The sequence below is a fragment of the Lemur catta genome, chromosome 4 (genome assembly GCF_020740605.2).
Source record: "Lemur catta isolate mLemCat1 chromosome 4, mLemCat1.pri, whole genome shotgun sequence".
NCBI classification, from domain to species: domain Eukaryota; kingdom Metazoa; phylum Chordata; class Mammalia; order Primates; family Lemuridae; genus Lemur; species Lemur catta.
Window position 1 is genome coordinate 23,877,977 of NC_059131.1, and position 19,389 is coordinate 23,897,365.

The following is a 19,389-nucleotide window of genomic DNA, read 5'->3' on the forward strand; positions in this document are numbered from 1 at the left end:
TGTCTCCAGCATGGGCAAACATTCCAACTGAGACCCTGTTTGAGACTTCATTCCTGGCAGACATGCTGGTTGAATCCCCAGCCAAGACCAGGCCCCAGTAAACATGCCTGTCAAGTCTCTGGCCCTGACCAAGGAGCTCCAATTAACATTTAATCTTGTGTCATGTTTATGTCCTCAGTTGATATTTGTATTCTTTTCTTAAGCTAAAAATCTTGTTACTAACAATATAAACATAATTACTTAATTTGCTCATATATATAGATATAAAATATAAAATTTCAAAGCAATACCAACACTACTATTAGCAATAAGACCACTGAATCAGGTTCAAGGTTTCTTTGTAGCTCTATTTCCCCTTAGAATATATTACATTAAGGATGTATGTACACTAAGTCAAAATGTTCAAAATATATTTGAAATAGGGTTATTTTAAAATTTGATTTCAAGTTTTAGTGATTACCTTTTTTTCTTTTTTTATTTATTTTTATTATTCAAATATGTAAACCAATTATCTGATTCTAGAATCACAGCTGTATGTCAAGGTCTATTTAGAGAAGTCTCCCTTCTGTTTCCTTTCTACCCTTTTCTTCCTCTTCCCCTTTATCAGTTATTGGTTTTATGAAGGTTTATTCTTCTAGCATTTTTTTTGCTCTTTGGTATTCTCTCTTCCATTTTCTTACACAAGATGTAATATGCTATATGTACCATTTGGCACTTTGCTTTATTTACTTAATATATGCTAAAGCTCATTACTTTTTATGGCTACATACTATTGTAATATGTGAATGTTTTATAATTTATTCACCTGATCTTCTATTGATAGCCATGAGACCTTTAGACTGTTTCCAGTCTTTTCCTTGTTGAGCCTAAGAAATATTGATTTATAGAAATGCCCCCTATATTTTTAGAGACAGAAATGATTTCAGGAGTTTTGCAAGGCTTTGCCCTGTAGGAAAGTGTGAACGTGTTAGTTCACATATCAAAAGCTGCCTCGCCTCAGGAGGGTGTCTTAATGGCCAGTAGCAGCTGCTTTCCAAGGTGATGCTGCAGTCTCAGGCCTGTGGTTCTCACCTGCTTTGAAAGACAAAGCAGGTTTTGCATGGAGCCATGGGATGGGGAGCTGATCAGTAAAGACAGGATGCCCCAGATGGGAGCTGATAGAAAAAACATGCCTCCCGAGCCGGGGCCCAGACAGACCCATGCAGTTAAAGTAATTAGCATAAGGGACAGGTCATGCTTGACTTCTGAAATCTTTGCTCTAATACACAATAACCAGAGCCACGGTGTCTCTGTTTTTTGCTAAAGTGATAGCTTTATCTTAAAACTTAGAAGTTTCCCCTAAAAAGATTTTGTAACCATTTGTTCACATAGATAGAGTTAATTAAGGGATCTGTAGAAGCCTCTTGGAAGACTTTGGACCTAAACTGAACTGCCTGTTATTATGTAAATCCTGTTACCCCTGGCAACCAAAATGCTGTACCTATAAATACCTGTGTAAAACTTCAGTCACTATTGCACGCCTGACGGGAAAGACGTGTAATCCTCCGAGGACCCTCCTTATTTATCTTCATAAATCTGTTCTTTATAAACTATATTTTTGCCTCTGTGTATTATTTTTATTTCTGTTTCCTACTATTTTTTCATCCTTTACGATAACCCCTGCCTGAGGGACCCGATTTTTTGCTGGGAGTGTAGCTAACTCCCTGCATTTCCTGCCACATTTTGATGCTAGAAGGTAGGCTTTAAAAGTTGGCTGACGTGAATAGGATCCCCTGATTTTCTTACGTAGTAAAAGCTTCTGTTCCTCATCTCATTTGCACTCTTACCTTGCCCTACCCTTTGGTATCATCTGGAGGGCTAGTTCTGCCCATTCCTTCATGTCGCATTGTGCTGCCAAATGAGGTTGGGTCAGATCCCACCCCCCCCAGCCCCCCAAACAAGTTGCAAGAACACATCATTTTCAGAGCTTTTTGGATATCAGTATTGCAGATGAGGGAATCTGGACCTATAGTAGAATCAGATAAGGAGCATCTTGTATGTAGATGATGGGTTAGTCTTGACAGACAGCTAGCTTTGTAACCTTTGATGCTAGAAAGAAAGGCTTATACAAACCATATAGACTCTATAACCTGAGACAGTGTCATTTGTCTGAGGGTCTAAAGAAAGGTCATGGTGCCTGGAGCAGAGAGAGGACTGTGTGGGGCACAGAGGTCCAGGAATGTGCAGGACAGGATAAGCCAGGCTTAGGAATTTTCTAAGAGCAATCTCTTAAGAGCAATGGGAATCAGTTAAGGGAGTTAGCTAGGATGGACTCAGTCCATTTTGTTGATGATTATGCCATATATTTCAGTTGTTTCTGAGTTTTTATAGTAGCTGCTCAATGACCATGTGTTAATCGAAGAAATTATACAGTTCTTTACTTAAAAAAGTCAAATTTTTGATAGTTTGTTTAGTACTAGATCTCAATGAGGTGTCACTGTGACCCTAGTTTTATTCTAATCAAGAGTTATCAGGTGTCACTTTTCTTCATTTTGTAGGTTTAGATATATTTCAACCTATCTCTCATATCTACTGTTACTTCTGCTTCTGTGTCTCTCTACAGGCATTATCTGAAGACATTTCTTTGTTTTTCTTTACGCTTGTCTAATGAACATCCATGAGCTTCAGCTTCTTGTGAGAGTTTTGTCACTCAGATGACTGCATTGGTTTTGGGGAAACACCTATTCTCTATCTTTTTATTGCTCTTTATTCAGAGTTTTATATGTCTTCATCGGTAGGTTAATTACATTGGAAAGTTTTTCTGCTGAAGCAGATACTTCTAGCAGCTTTTAATTTTTACTCTAAATCAGACGCCCTGAAAGCAGTTAAAAGCCTCAATCCTCCTTAAAACTTGTTCATAAAGAGACTCAGCCTTCCTACTTTCTAAACTTCAAAGATTTGTGTGTGTGTGTGTGGTTTTTTTTTTAGAAGTTTGAAACTACAATGTTAATGTGGTTTTTGGCTCTTTTCCTTTATGCTTTTGGGCAGTGTTTTCTCATTATTCTTTTTACTTAGGGGAGGTAAAGCTCAAAAGTTATGTTTTTGTGTGCTAAAAGTTACATAAAATAGTTCAGCAGTTGCTCCACTTGAATGAGCATATTTTGGTGATAAACTGTTTCTCTTTGCTTCGAGATGTCATTTTACCCTCCTCGAATCATTGGCTAAAGAATTCTAGGCAGCACCATGAAGACCCTGTTCTGTTTTTTTGGTTTCCATTGTTGGTGTTGAGAAATCAGTAGTTGGTCCCGTTGTTGTTCTTTTGTGAGTAGCCCTACCTTTTTTTTTCCTATTCATAAGATCTTTTTGTATTTGTGGTTCTTTACTTTGACTATGTTCAGACAAGATATGGATTTCTTTTTACTTATCTTGCTAGGGATTTAATGGGCTTTCTGACTTTGAGATTTAGTATCTTTCCACATTTCTGGAAAATTCTTAGCCATTATCTCTTCAGATATTTGTCTCTTGTCTCCTTCTGCATCTTTAAACATGTTAGATCTTCTCATCTGCATGTTCAACATCTTTAATTCTTCTGTTTTCTCTCTGTTTCCCTATATTGCATTCAGCATAACTTTATTTGGATCTGTCTTCTATTAATAGTTCTCTGATATGTCCCTTTAGTTGTTAATTTTAATTTAAGAAAAAATTTCTAGACTTTTTTGGGCTTCTTTCCAGTTTGTCTGGTTGATTTCTATAGTGGCTTTTTATTTCTTGAAACCTATTAAACATTTCATATACTGTGTTTGGTAATTTCAGCTTCTGAAGTCTTTGAGAGTCTGTTTCTGTCTTTTGTTTCTGCTGACTTTCAGGTATTAGGACCTTATTTTCTATGTCTTGTGGGAGTTTGTTTTGTTTTGTTTTGTTTTGCTATGAGTCATGTTCCTTGGAGTTTTATCTGTGGGAATTCTTTGAATCCTAACTGAAGTTGCATTCCTTCAGAAGAGAATTTGTCTTTATTTCTGCTGCATCTCTGGGGAACCTAAATTTTTGGCTTGAGGTTTTTTGGACTACATAGCTACCCTGAATTCAGTCTACAGATCTGTGTGAAGGCTGGCTTATGGTTATGAATTCTTGGGATAAATTTTTTCCCCTTCACCCCCTGCCACTTTCCTTGCTACCTCTTTTGTGTGGCAGACTTATACCTCTATTTTAATCTTAAGTTGGAGATATAATTCTTTGGGTCACAACTGTAAATATGGATCTGCTAGATGGCCTACTTTGGGTGGGTCCAGGCCTCATCTGTAGTCTGTGGTTGCTCCTTGCAGCCATCAAAATGGAATCCTGGCTGGGCACGGTGGCTCATGCCTGTAATCCTAGCACTGTGGGTGGCCAAGGCAGGAGGATGACTTGAAGTCAGGAGTTTGAGACCAGCCTGAGCGAGACCCCCATCTCTACTAAAAATAGAAAAAATTAGCTGACGTGCTGGCACACACCTGTAGTCACAGTTACTCAGGAGGCTGAGGCAGAAGGATCACTTGAGCCCAGGGGTTTGAGGTTGCTGTGAGCTATCATGACGCTGCTGCACCCTAGCCAGGGTGACAGAGTGAGACTCTGTCTCAAAAAAAGTTAATAAATGGAATGCTGAGGTCCCTAGGGTTTGGTAGATAGCTTCAGGGAAGAATATGGCTTCATTGCATGCTTACTTCCATGAGTTGCAGTTTTCCTTTAGTTTTTGTTCTCTGAAGATTCCTTTTTTTGGTTCCCAGCACAACCATTTACATATACAGTCATGTGTGGCATAAGACTTTTTGGTCAATGACAGACCACATATGTGATTATAATGGAACTGGAAGTGTGCAGTAGGCCATATACCACCTAGGTTTGTGCAAATAGTACACTTTGTGATGTTCGCACAGCAATAAAGTCGCCAAATGACACATTTCTCAGAACATATCCCTGTTGTTAAGTAATGCATGACTGTATTAAAGTTTCAAAATTCAGCTTATTAGGGGCTGCTAAAATCTAAAGAGTAAGCTAGTTCTTAAAAAAAAATCAGAATCTATTCTTCTGCTTTAACATTTGATCTCAAACACATAAGATATTCAGAGAAAACACAGAAGTATAAGATGAAAGCTGGTTTATGCTGATAATATATACAGATATATACATATATACATAGGTAGGAAGGTATGTAGGTAGATAGGAGGGAAGATAGATACATACAGCCAACTTTGGGCATTTCTATGACTTATTTATGTGGTATTAGGATGGTTTAAATTTGATAGTCTTCCCTAGATGTATGGCCTTTCTGTGATATTTGGGAGAGAATTTTTAAAAACCTTGACCAACCCTCACATCCCATAATTTCTGCATCCAGAACTTTTTGGGAAGATTACTTTACTGTGACTGACAACCAGGCCAAATTGTGTCACTTTTGAATTGTGCTAAGTTTATAGAAGGTTATTATATTTCCAAGAGCAATGGCTAGACACTCAGGAATGCTGGGTAGACAAAAGGAAAGAAAGCTAAGGAAAGGAAGCCCTTACTAAGAGCATTGGGTATCATCAAATCTAGCTTTTCTTGAGTTTGGTTTGCATGAATGAAGTCTACTGAAGGATTTTCACAGTGAGAAGTTCATGTTAGGATGCCTGTGTTCCTTTTGAGGTGAGACACGTACATCTTGACTTGTTCCCTTTATTCGAGTTCAGAGAATTTTTTCAATGGGCTATAGGAAGACACTAGCTTTCTTTTTTAGATCCATTTTAATTTCAGTTCACATTAAGACCAAGGGGTCTGTTTCCTAGGTACAGGTGTTTGTGCCAGACTGCTAGGTGCGAAAGTAGATTAGGCTTTTCCAGCATCACTTCTGCACCTTCATTGTTCCCCTGCCAGCTCCCCCTTCCCACTTTTCCCCACAGGCTTGAATTCAAGTTCTGGCTTTGCCACCTAACAACTGAAGTGACTAGTTGGTCAGCTGTCTGAACTCAATTTTCTAATGAATTATTTGGAGATAATGTCAGCCTCAAAGACATGATTGTGAGAATTAACTAATACAACATGTAAAATACTCATTGCTAGGCAGAGTAGACATTCAGTAAATATAACTTCTCTTTCATCTTGAATGATGGAAAAATTGTCTTCAGTCTTTGGACTTTGAAAGTGCATTTTCCATTCATTCATTATGCATTCATTCTTGTGGACTGCTCTGTGAAATGCTGACAAACCCATTATTGGAAACATTTGTAAGGGATAGTTTTGCAGGGATACTGTAGTTGGGAATTCTGTTTGAGAGGATCAGTTGGATGAGGTGACCTGTTACATACCCTTATAACTTGCTGTATGTCAACTAGCTCCTTTATTATTCATAATTAATTTTGGCAGACATTTTATTTCAGATGCTATGTTACTAGGTTATTATCCTCCCATCTTTTCCTCTCAGGGATTTAGAGAAATAAATTAGAATCAGACTGCCAAGCCAATAATCATTCATTCTCTATTTGATACTTAACATCATCTTAGATACACATGGATGTATATCTGTTTCCCCTTTTATTTTAAGGGAGAAATTCTGTATTTTCTATGAAGGAAACTGTAAGCTGATTCCTCTTCATCGGTTTTCTATATTGTTTAGGTCTTTCTTTTTTCTTTATCTTACCTGTTTAATATTTAGTGTTAATCAATTTCTTAAATGTGTACGTTTCACATATTAACATGTTTAACTCTTATAGATTCACTTGGTACTTCATATCAACACCTTATGTTGCCTTTTTTTATAGTGTTAGATAAGCACTCTAAGAAAGAGCATGTTATGAATCATATCTTCTAGGACTGTATGGAATAAAGGCGGTGATGTATATAATGTCCTTAGCTTCATTTTGGGGTAGGTATGTAAATACTCAGAAAATGCTAGCTGGTAACTGTTATTATGTTTGTATTACTTGTGTTCTACATTTAAAATTCTCAAAGAGTAGAGAACTATATAATGTATACTTTACATATTATGGACTCAACATTTTACTCATTAATATATTTTTATTTTCATTGTAGTTTTAAATGTTTCCTCTTTTGTCTTACAGTGATGAAACTAGAGAATCTGTTTGTAGGTGATTCAGGTCGATATTTGGCTATTCAATTCCACCTGGAATGTGCATATATTTTTTTATATTATTATGAGTATCAGAAAGCAAAGGATCAGTTCAGTATTGCTAAAGACATTGGCAAATTACAAGTTGATTTGACAGGTAAGACTTTTTACCTTTTTGTGGATAACTGATTTTATTTTTATGATAAAACTCATATGTACATTGGCAGTTTGTATTGTATGCTAGTATTTGATTGTCTAAATCCTATTCTTTGATTTACAAAAATGGATTTTAAAGATTTTATTTAAAAATTTACAGTTTTAAGGCCGGGCGCGGTGGCTCACGCCTGTAATCCTAGCTCTGGGAGGCCGAGGCGGGTGGATCGCTCGAGGTCAGGAGTTAGAGACCAGCCTGAGCAAGAGTGAGACCCCGTCTCTACTAAAAATAGAAAGAAATTATCTGGCCAACTAAAAATATATATACAAAAAAATTAGCCGGGCATGGTGGCGCATGCCTGTAGTCCCAGCTACTCGGGAGGCTGAGGCAGTAGGATCGCTTGAGCCCAGGAGTTTGAGGTTGCTGTGAGCTAGGCTGATGCCACGGCACTCACTCTAGCCCGGGCAACAGAGCGAGACTCTGTCTCAAAAAAAAAAAAAAAAAAATTACAGTTTTAGAACAAATTTGAAATTATATATTTTCTTTATTCTTAGAGATTCCCATTTATTGTTGTAATCTAGTTAGATACATGTTAGTAATAGACAGTGGCCAGGCCATACACAAGTGGACTTTGACCATGTGGTTCTGGATGTGGACCTCCCTAGGCCTCTCTAGAGTCCGCAGGTTAGTTTGGCATCTTTGCATTGCCCTTTCTTATAAGTACCCACCTATTGCTTCCATCCTCCTTTCCTTTATATTCTTTATTAGCTGAAATTTTTGACTATTTTTTTTACTTGATAGTTTTCTTCAGTGCTTTAGAGCACTGTCTGGCAGATAGTAGGCACTTGATAAATATTTGTTGAATGAATGAATAAATTAGAGAATTTCTCCTAAAGACCTCTGTTTCTTCTGAATACCAAATAAGAAGCGTTGTTTTTTTTTTTATGAATTGTTTTGTCCCTAATGTCTCACAATATAATTGGTATTCAGTATTGAATAAATTAATGGAAGTCAGACATCATCAATTGATCACAGTGTTTATACCCGTTGAACCTGGCTGAGCATTCTAGGATATAACTACCTGTGAATGTTGAAATGATTGGACCTATTTGTTTGCCCAAGGCTAGGTCCAGATTATCTCTAATGGCTATACTTAGCCCCCAGATTCTGTGCTTCTTGAGCTAGTCCTATCAATAAAATCAGATATATTATGAGTTACATATATGACTTTGTGGACTGGTCTGGGATCTTAGCCACCTTTTATTACATTGTGTGGGAAAAATTATTTAATATCTAGCTTATAGCTTTTGGAACAATGGCTGTGTATAAGTTGGAGTCTTATCTCTATTTGAAAATGTAATTATATATAATATAACTTGTGAGGTTAGTTTTAGAGATTGTGTTTTTACATATTTTGGTCCTAGCAGATTTTTTTGGAACTATTTAAAAATATTAATGGCACAGTACTCTGTATATTCAGCTTTAACTGAATTTACTACCTAGTTCTTTATATTTTGTTTTCCAAGTTAGAGGTGAAGAATTTAAAAATACAGATGTGGTGCTCACAAATATAAAATGAGAATCAGGTTATTATTTTTTTCCACTCAGCTGTAGCCTTACTATAAAAAAGTAAGCAGTGCTACACTATTTCAATGGCTATCTTTAGCATAACATGTTTAAAAGGTTGATGTTTAACTTAGAGCCAGACTCATCACAGGATAAAATCCAGACTTCTTAGACTGGTTTTTGTAATCAAGGGTCTTTGTAATCTGACCCTTTCCAGAGAATGGATATTGGATTTTTTGCTTCTCTTAAAGTGGTTTGAAAACAGCTATTCTGCAGCAAGTTATTTCAGAGACATAATGAAAAAATTTTGGTGTTACATGAAGCCAAATAGTTTAACAGACTGTGGGATTTAAGACCTGATAACCCTGGATTTTAGCTCTGGCTCTGCCACTGAGAAGTCCTGTGATCTTGAGTAAGTGACAATATCTCAGAACCTCTGTTTTTTCATCTGTTTTATAGAGATAATAATGGTTCTTCTACCTATAACATTTATTGAGTTACTGTTTTTTGAGGAGGGTGGTGGTTTGATGCAAAAGTTAAGTATGTGGAATCTAGTGGCAGAAATCCTGGGTTTGAGTCTTGGCACCATAGCTTATTGGCTTTGTAATTTTATAAATCATTTAAAACCTGAGGCTAGGCCTTTTCTTATGCGAAATGGAGAAAACACCTTGTAAACTCTAAAGCACTCTGAAAATATTACTCTTCATGATTGTACAGTAGATCTGATTGACAAATTAATAGATATAATTTTATTGTTTTTTCAGGTGCTTTGGGAAAAAGGACACGATTCCAGGAAAATTATGTGGCACAACTGATTCTAGATGTAAGAAGGGAAGGGGATGTCCTTTCACGTTGTGAATTCAGTCCAGCTGCCACTCCTCTGGAACATTTAACTAAAGTAAGTAGGATTGTAAGTTATTAAATTCAGTTAATAGCTGAGTCTAACCGTTTCAATAGGTGAGTACCATAGAAATACTGAATAGGATGGAGAGAGACTTCATTTTGTCCTTTCTTGAGCCTTTTCAAGGTGGCTGGGGCAGGGAAGAACATGGTGTTTTAAGCCTTTTTTTAATTTACCCTTAAGTAGAGAAAATGGTGTTTTTCTTCTAGAATTTAATAAATATAAATTTATAATATAGTCACTTATGTATTACCCGCCTTGAAGAAATACCAAAGACAGACTGAGTAGAGACCAGTTTTTCTAGCTGTTAACCATATTTGTCTCCTTATGTTTGGATATTTTTGAACATTCAGAGACTTGAAATTTCTTGGGCCTCTTCTAAATGTATAAACAGTTTTATCAGAATTCCTTTTCACCAGTTTTATGATTTGCCTTTTGTTACTGTGTCATTATTGTGTTGGTTGCTGCCTTAGTATGTTTTTTTTTTTTTGATGCATCTAATGAATTCTCTTCTAGTAGCTTGAATTTATGACTCTTGGTCAGTTTACCTACTCACAGGCCTCTCTAGCTGCTTCCATGGAGGCCATTAGCATTTATGTATGCATTTTCCTATTCCAGAGACCACAAACCTACATTTTTTACTGTCCTTTGGTTGATTTTACAGTCCTTAAAGCCCATGTGTTGCTACTCTTCATTCCAGAGCCTGCAAGCAAATTTATCTTGGGTACGCTGCACACTAAAATTCTGTACTGAGAATCATGCCAAGGGGCAGGGCTGGGGCTGGGTAAGAAGAGTGGCAGCAGTTGTTAGGCCCAAGGAAGGCTTTTGCTAGATACTGCCTGTCTCCTGGGATCGCCCCAAGTACTCTGTTGTTTGCTTTTGTGACGACTTCAGTGAGGAATAGTTCTTGATTGTAAGCAGAGAATGAAGGAAGGAAGGGAGAAATGTAGAATCGCAGGGATGTGACTACACAAGGTGCCACCTGTACTACCTGAGGGACGTAGAGCCATGCCTGAATGAGGACTCGTACTGCTGGGCCTGGTGCTGGGCGGGAACTGTGCCGATAATCTGCCTCTACCCCTCACTTCCTCCTTATATGTACTGGGTCTTTCTCCTTAAGTTTTTGGATGTCACCTAAGTCCCTTTCTAAGTCTTAGATTAACTGTCAGAAGCCTGATTTTTAGGCCATAACACAGCATCTATGAAAAGAGATTTAATTCTGAAATCCAGCATTTTATTCAGTAATGCGTTATTTTTTGTTGTTTTTTTATGTGGAGTTCTCCTATAGAAAATTGTCTCCTATGGTGATAAATAGGATGTGATGACTATTATGAGGAATGTATAAAAATTATGTATAACTTAGTACAGCATTTAAAAAATTATGAAAGGCCTGTGGTGAAAGTGGATGGCCACCAGGGTGTGCTGTACGCCTGCCAGGCCTGCCTTTTTAGGGGTGTTCCTTCAGGGAGGAATTTTTGCATTGGAGACTGAGGAGCTGCCTAAAGTTTTATGTTTCTCCCACTCAGCATTTGCTGGGGGTTGCAGTACTGTTTCCTGGAAACCTTGTAGAGAGGCTGCGCACAGTGGCTCATGCCTGTAATCCGAGCACTTTGGGAGGCTGATGTGAGAGGACTGCTTGAAGCCAGAAGTTCAAGACCAGCCTGAGCAAGAGCGAGACCCCATCTCTACAAAAAATAGAAAAAGTAGCTGAGCGAGGTGGCACGTGCCTATAGTCCCAGCTACTTGGAAGCCTAAGGCAGGAGAATGGCTTGAGCCCAGGAGTTTGAGGTTCCATTGGGCTATGATCATGCCACTGCTCTCTAAGCCCCAGCAACAGAGTGAAATCCTGTCTTAAGACAAAAAAAAAAAAAAAGAAACCTGTAGAGAAAAGCTGGGCCTACAGTTAGGGTCAATTTGAGGACAGATAAGGAAAGCTGTTCCTTTGGTCTGTGATTGGGGCAGATTAACTGCTTATCCTCATTTCCAAAGCTTGAGCTTATAGCCATAGATAATTTCCAGCTCTCTGAAATTGTAAGTCTCTGGAGAGCTTCATTTGGCTCCTAAAGTCTCTCTTGTTTTAGCTATACTTTTGTTGAATTGGAAAAAAAATTTTAATCAAGTTTATCGAGGAATAACTTACATAAAATGCACCCAATTGCAATTATAGTTTGTTGAGTTTTAACAAATAGACTCATGTAACCAACACCATAAATATAGAAGCATTTCCTTCATACTCCTTTGTAGTCAGTCACTTTCCCTCCCACTGATCTGCTTTCTGTCACAGATTAGACCTCTTTTCTAGAATTTCAAGTAAATGGAATCATATAGCATGTACTTTTTGGGTCTGGCTTCTTTCACTTAGCATAATGTTTTTGAGATTCATCCCTGTTGTAATAACAAGTTAGCTCCTGTGTATTGCTGAGTAGTATTTTGTTGTATGGATAAACCACAATATGTTTTATCAACTGAACTGTTGGTGACATTTGCATTGTTTCTGGCAGCTGTTATCAGTATATCTGCCTGGAACGTTTGTGTTTAAGTCTTTGTGTGAACATAAGTTTTATGGCTGGTTTGTCTGTTAAGTATATCTTTAACTTTATGAGAAACTACCAAACTGTTTTTCAGAGTGGTCATGCTGTTTTACATCCTTATCATCAATGTATGAGCATGCAAGTTGCTCTACATCCTTGCCAATATTTGGTATTGTCAGTCTTTTTAATTTTTGCCATTTTAGCAAGTGTGTGTATAATGTTATCTCATTGTGGTTTTGCTGTTTTTTGGTGGTTCATTTTAAAAAATATCACTTTGGCTGAGCATGGTGGCCCATGCCTGTAGTCCCAGCTACTTGTGAGACTGAGGCGGGAAAATCGCTTGAGCCCAGGAGTTTGTGGCTGCAGTGAGCTGTGATCACGCCACTGCACTCCAACCTGGGCAGCAAAGCAAGACCCTGTCTCCAAAAAAAAAAAAAAAAAAACCACTTTTATTGAGGTATAACGTAAAATATATAACATGTTTACAACCCCTCTGGCCCTAAACAACCATTGGTCTGCTTTCTGTGACTACAGATATTTGTCTTTTCTAGAATTTTATATGAATGGAATCATACATACTCCTTTGTCTAGCTTCTTTTTCAGCATGATGTTTTTGAGATTTATCTGTATGGTTGCATATGTCAATAGTTCCTTTTTAATGCTGAATAGAATTCCATTGGTTGGATGTAGCATAATGTTTTAAATCAATTTACCTGTTGACAGACATTTGGGCTGTTTCCAGTTTTTGGCTATACAGATAAAACTGCTATGAACTTGTCTTTGTGTGGACATATGTTTTCATTTCTCTTGGGTGACTACTTAGGAGTGGAATTGATGGCTCATGTGGTAAATGTATATTTATTATAAGAAGTTGGCAAACTGTTTTCTGTGGTTGTGCCGTTTTTACATTTCCATCAGTAATGTGTAAAAGTTCTAATTGTTCCAGATCCTTGCCCGCGTTCAATATTGTTAATGTTTTTAACTGTAGCCATTCTAATGTGTGTGTGTACTAATAGTTCATTCAGATTTTAATAGTATTTCTCTGTTGACTACTACTGTCAGAGATTTTTGTGTGTGCTCTTTGGCTATTCATGTATCTTCTTTTATGAAGTGTGTGTACAGTCTTTTTCCCAGTTTTTATTTGGGTTGTTTGTCTTATTATTGAATTCTAAGAGTTCTGTATATTCTGAATACAAGTCCCTTTTCAGAAATGTGTTTTGTGAGTATATTCTTTGAATCTGTAGCTTGACTTTTTGTTTTCTTATCAATGTTTTCAAAGGGCAGAAGTTTTTAATTTGATAAAGTCTAATTTATTAAGTTTTTCTCTTATGATTTATGTTTTTTGTAGCCTAATTGAGGACTACCTCAAGGTTGCAAAAATTTTGCCCTATGATTTCTTCTAGAAGTATTTTTAGTTTTAGCACCTATATTAAGGTCTATGATCAATTTTTATTTAATTTTTATATATAGTATGAGATGAGGGTAGAGGATCATTTTTTTTCCCCAAATGGATATCCAGTTGTTCCAACATCATTTATTGAAAAGACTTTACTTATTGAATCACCTAGGTACCTTTGTTGAAAATCAATCAACCATACATGCATGGGCCTTAAATTTGGGATCGCATTCTCTTCCATTCATTTATGTGTCTATATGCCAGTACTACACTATACTTTAGCTTTATGGTAATTCTTGAAATCAAGTACTCTTAAGTCCTCAGATTTTATTCTTTTTCAAGTTGTTTTGGCTATTCTAGAACCTTTGCATTTCCATATAAATTTTAGAATCAGCTTGTCAGTTTGGTATTTCTATTATTAATAATGAGTTGTTTATAACCTATTTCATAGCTCATCACACTATACTGCTGAGACACAGAGTTGGGGAGTTGATGTTTTAGATTAGGATTTGGAAGCAAAGTAGGAAGATCTGTTTTTAAATCCTCATGCTGCCACATACATTAACTGTGACTGTGGATCACCTTCTTTAAGTCTCTGATTCTTTGTTTCTGAATCTGTAAATGGGAATAGAGGTACCTATTGCCTATGATTACTGTGAGGATGAATAAGAAAATATATGCAAAATTATCTGTAGAAGGGTTCAATCAATGATAGCTATTGTTCCCTATTATTGTTATTGGCAGTGCATTCTTGAGGTTTAGGTAGCACATCTTTACAAGGTAAACTGTCCCCAAATATGTGTTTTGCAAGAAACAGGCTATTGACCATATGTAGATGTTACATAATCTTAAAAGGTAAGTTAACTTTATCCCTCCAGCAATTTATTAATATTATATACCATTCAGTTGAATGAATCAATTTTAATTTTTGGTCTAAATATTTTCTTTTGTATTCTACCAGAATCTTGAGCTCAATGATGATACTGTTCTGAATGAGATAAAGTTAGCAGATTGTGAACAGTTTCAGATAGCTGACCTATGTGCTGAAGAGCTTGCTGTTATCCTTGGAATCTGGTAAGTTAATGACTGATTTGGCTGCTTTGAACATCTTGCATGTTGGCTCTCTTGTGTTTGGGGAAATCTTTATTCAAGGAGGTCCCAAGAGTTCTGGATGAATAGGGAGTTTTATAGTGCTTATGAAGATTGAAATGGAATTCTTGGGAATCCAATTAAAGGGTTAGAGATTAAGAATCTCCTATGAGTTGCTAAACTCATTCTTCTCTCCTTTATAAACAAAATTTCTTCAGTGAGCCTTAACTGGGAAAGGTACAAAGAACTTTTGAGAATAAGTTTTCAACATGATACCCTGAATACTTTAGTGTGTGTTTCTAACAAGTAATGATATTTTTGTACATAGCCACAATATAGCTATTAAAATCAGAAAATTAACATCCATACTTTACTATCATTTAATTCTCAGACCCCTTTCAAATTTTGCCAGTTGTCCCAATAATCTCCTTTAGAACAAAAGATCCTGTGTTACAGTTAGTTGTCATATCTCTTTAGTCTTTGTCAGTCTGGAATAATTCCTCATTTTTGCTTGACTTTCATGATCTTGACACTTGAAATTTACAAGTTAGTTATTTTGTAGACTTCTCCCCAATTTGAGTTTGTCTGACTTTTTTTTTCCTTAATTATCAGATTAGATTATTTATTTCTTAATTATTAGATTCACCTTATGCATTATTAGCAGGGAGATATCAGAGAAGTGAAATTTTGTCATTCTCAGTGCATCCTAGGAGATAGAGCATGATTTTGATTTGTACTACTGGTGATATTAACTTTCATCACATGATCAAAGTGATGGTTGCTATGCTTCTCCAATCTAAAGTTATTCTTTTTTATGTTTGTATTATATTTAATATGTTGTAGGAAGGTACTTATAGCTTATATAAATATCACATATGTCATCAAGAGAAATAGTAATGCTCAAAGTAGAATCTCTCAGAAAGTTACAATGTTGATACCAGTTAAATTAGTAATAGGCAATTTAGGAAAGAGTGTTTGAAAAAAAATTGTTCTTTTAACTCAGTAGTGTTCACCGCATAGCATTTTACCTCCTATATACTAACAATAGGTTTTCATTTATATAAAAGTTGAATTTAGTTCTACAGTCCCCTTTTATTTGTTTAAAAGGGGTCGCACATATAGTTCTGTTTCTAAATCCAAAGTGATCTTCGTATTACATTATTTGATCTCAGTGACAGAATTCACACTTACTATAGAAAAATTATTTGTTCAATGTATAATATACTTATTATATTAATAATACGAATAGCAACCATTTATGAGCAATACTATGTGCTGGCATTATACCAAGTACTTTCACATTAACCCCCACTAAAAATCTAACACCCCTTGAGGTTGTTATTTTTCTCATTTTTTTTCAGATGAGAAAATAGTGTTCAAATGGCTAAATGACTTTTCCAGAATTACAAAGCAGCAATTAGGATTTGAGTCCAGGTTTTATTGACCTCGAATTCTGGGTTCTTCTTTATGCTATTTTTAAAAATGTTATTTTGGCGATTTCATAATTGTCAACTCATCAGGAAAGCTGTAGCAAATAAATGTATTCCTTAACCATTCTGTGAATTGAACTTAATTTCTATTGAGTTAAACATCATAATTGAGAGAGACTAAAAGCCAAGAAAAAGCTTGTCTTCAAATATTATTTTTCCCCTTAAGTAAGATTTTGGTGGAATTTTAATATATAGAACAGATAAAAGTGATGAATGGATTTCATAGGCTGCTTAAATCTTTAATTGTTTGGCAGAAACCACTTAGTTATTGTCTGAACCTTAGAGCATGCAGTTTATAAACCTCTGGGTTAGAACATCAGTGAATTCATGATTTGCATGAACTGAGTTATGTGGGGGATAAACAGTGATTTTCTTATACTGCCTGATCTCCATCTGATCCCCATGGCTGCTAATCCCTATGAAGAGGTGACTTGGACATTGTGGTAGGCTAGCTTGGTTTGGAATGGAGACTAAGAGAAGGTGCGTTCTTATGGATTGTTGATTGACGCAACAGTGGGGATAGCTTCATTCTCCTTCCCTCACTCTTGCCCTTCACTGGTCTCCTGCTTGAGTTTGATTTTTACCTGAAAACCAATGCTGGAACTTGCTCTATGTCTCTTATACCTCGGTATACCTGACAGCATTTACGTAAAGCACTGTGGGAAGAATTCCTTAAAATATAGCAGCCCTTGAGTGATTCAGACTACTGAGTGGGGAAGAGTAATTCTCTTTTAAATTAACAGTTTGATTTTCAAGTGTGCGTAGTAGTAATACAGTTGGCCCTCCATATCCACAAGTTCCTTTTCTATGGATTCAACCAACTTGGATCAAAAATATTCTGGTAAACAAAAACCCAATAAAAAATAATACAACAATGAAAAACAATACAAGTAAAACAATGCAGTTTAATAACTATTTATATAGCATTTCTATTATATTATTATACATAATATGAATGATTGAAAGCATGCTGGAGGATGTGCATAGGTTATATGCAAATACTGTACCATTTTATGTAAGAGACTTGAGGGTCCTTGGATTTTGATATCTGTGAGAGGTCCTGGAACTAATTCCCTGCAGTTATTGAGGGACAACTGTATGAGTATATTATAAACCTTTGACAGTAAATTATGTTAAATAGTGATGACCCAACTCAGTGACTATGTCATAATTGTTTTTAATGAGCCTGTAGCATTTCACTTTATCTGTATATTATGTGTAATGCTTTTAGGATTCGAATTTTTATGTGAGAGATGAATACTGATCCATTTTGGATGAGGTTCTTATCTTGGAATGCCTTTTATACCCTTGTTCACTCATTAGAATCTTAGTGTCTAGAACTAAAAGGACCTTAAGAGGACTTAATTGGGTCATCTTGCCACCTGATACATAATTCCTTTGCGCAGTCAAATTGGAAATGTCTAAGTGTGTGTGCATGTATGTTGTGTGTGTTGTAAATGAAATTGTTTCATAGTTCTTTCCTTCCCCATTCATTTATTTTTTTCTTACCAAAAATAGAAATAGGTTCGTTTAAAAATTATTTTATGAACATTTTATGCACATTATAAAATTCTTACAGTATTAAAAGTAACAGGAAAGTATTACTGGTTTATGGAGTGGTATTTTCATTTCACTTTGAATATATGTAATATTTACATACAAAAGAATTTGTATAATATATAAATGTAAATTATATAGTATAGTAATAAAATGAGTACTGTTGAACCCACTACTCCATTTAATAACCAGAAGATTGCAAATACCATTAGCCCAACATGTGTGCTTCTGCATCTCATCCTCCTGCCTCTTCTTGAGATAGCTGCTACCTTGATTTTGTGTCTGTCGCTTTCTTGCCTTTTAAAAAGTATATTTAATCTCATGTTTTGTATACCTGTAAATCAGTTTCTTCATTTTGCTTGTTCATGAGCTTTATAAATGTGATATCTTATATAGTCCTTGGTGATTTGCCTTTTTTCTCTCATTATTATATTTCTATGATTCATGGTGCTATATGTAGCTACAGTTTACTTTGCTGTATAGCATTCCATTGGAAGAATATATCACAGTTTACCATTTTCTTTTGGACATTTGGATTGTTTCCAGATATTTCCTATTACATACAATATCACTATGGTTATTTATGTATATGATTCTTGGTTCACCGGTTCAAGAATTTCTCTGGGCTGTCTACCTAGGATGGAATTATTGAATCGAGGATATGTAAATGCTGAGTTTATAAGATAGTGCCAAAGTGTTTTGTAAAATGATTCTACCAATTATACCTGGATCAGCAGGATTTTAGAATTCCTATTGTTCTGCCTTTTTGACAGTTTCTTAATTTTTCCCTGCTAGTGGTTATAGTAATATTTTCTTTATTTTTAGCATGAATTTAATAAATAGGAGTTGTTGCTGTAATAATTCTTTTCACTTTGTTTGCGGAGTGGCACAGATTGGATTTCTCTTTTCCTAGTAAGATAAATTATGTTGATGTTCAGTACACCCACCACATTTTATCAACATTTTTATTACTTTTTATACTTATCTTTGGCAAACTCATGTCTACATTTGTATATAATGCCATAATATTTAAATATGTGCTTTCAAATATATAAAATATTGCAACTGCTTTGTTTTTTTAAAAAAGAATTATATTAGCTATTAATATAATATGCATTTTAGAACTAATTTGCTTTTTTTAAAATTTAAAGCATAAATCTCCAAAAGAACAACCCAGTGCATAAATTAACTGAAGAGGAGCTGCTGGCATTTACATCAGTGAGTAATATCTTTTTACTTTCCATTTCATATTTTTTCCTTGTGAATTATTTTGCCTTTGGTATGTTCTTGCCTTAGATAGCTCATGTTGAAACACTGCCACTTAAGAAAGTAACGGGAGAAAAACCTCATCATTTTAGTTTCCCAGTCACATATATCTTGCTGCTGACTTAAACATAAACATTTTTCTTTATACTTGCTTGGATTTGAAGGTAGTGACCAAATATTTCTTGTTCATTGTTTTACTCTAGGGCCCATGCTACTATCTTGCATATAATATGTGCTCAGTAAATATGTATTGAATGAATAAATGAAGTAACAGAGCCAGAGCCACTATGGTCTGCAACTCTTATGCCTAAAACTGAACGCAGTGTGGGTGTGGATATGGTGAGAAAGAAGAGCTGGGAGCAGGAGAGGCTGGGTTAGA

At 35.8% G+C, this 19,389-nt stretch overlaps 1 protein-coding gene across 2 annotated transcripts in view; it reads left to right on the forward strand.

Annotated features, from left to right (window-relative positions):
• TTC27 (tetratricopeptide repeat domain 27) overlaps positions 1–19,389 on the forward strand; it is a 139,564-nt gene that overhangs the window by 22,555 nt on the left and 97,620 nt on the right. For both annotated transcript variants that reach the window (XM_045549351.1, XM_045549352.1), the window contains exons 6-9: positions 7,053–7,217; positions 9,545–9,678; positions 14,570–14,682; positions 18,896–18,962. In XM_045549351.1, coding sequence (XP_045405307.1) covers positions 7,053–7,217; positions 9,545–9,678; positions 14,570–14,682; positions 18,896–18,962 — 479 coding nt within the window. The remainder of the gene's footprint in view (positions 1–7,052; positions 7,218–9,544; positions 9,679–14,569; positions 14,683–18,895; positions 18,963–19,389) is intronic.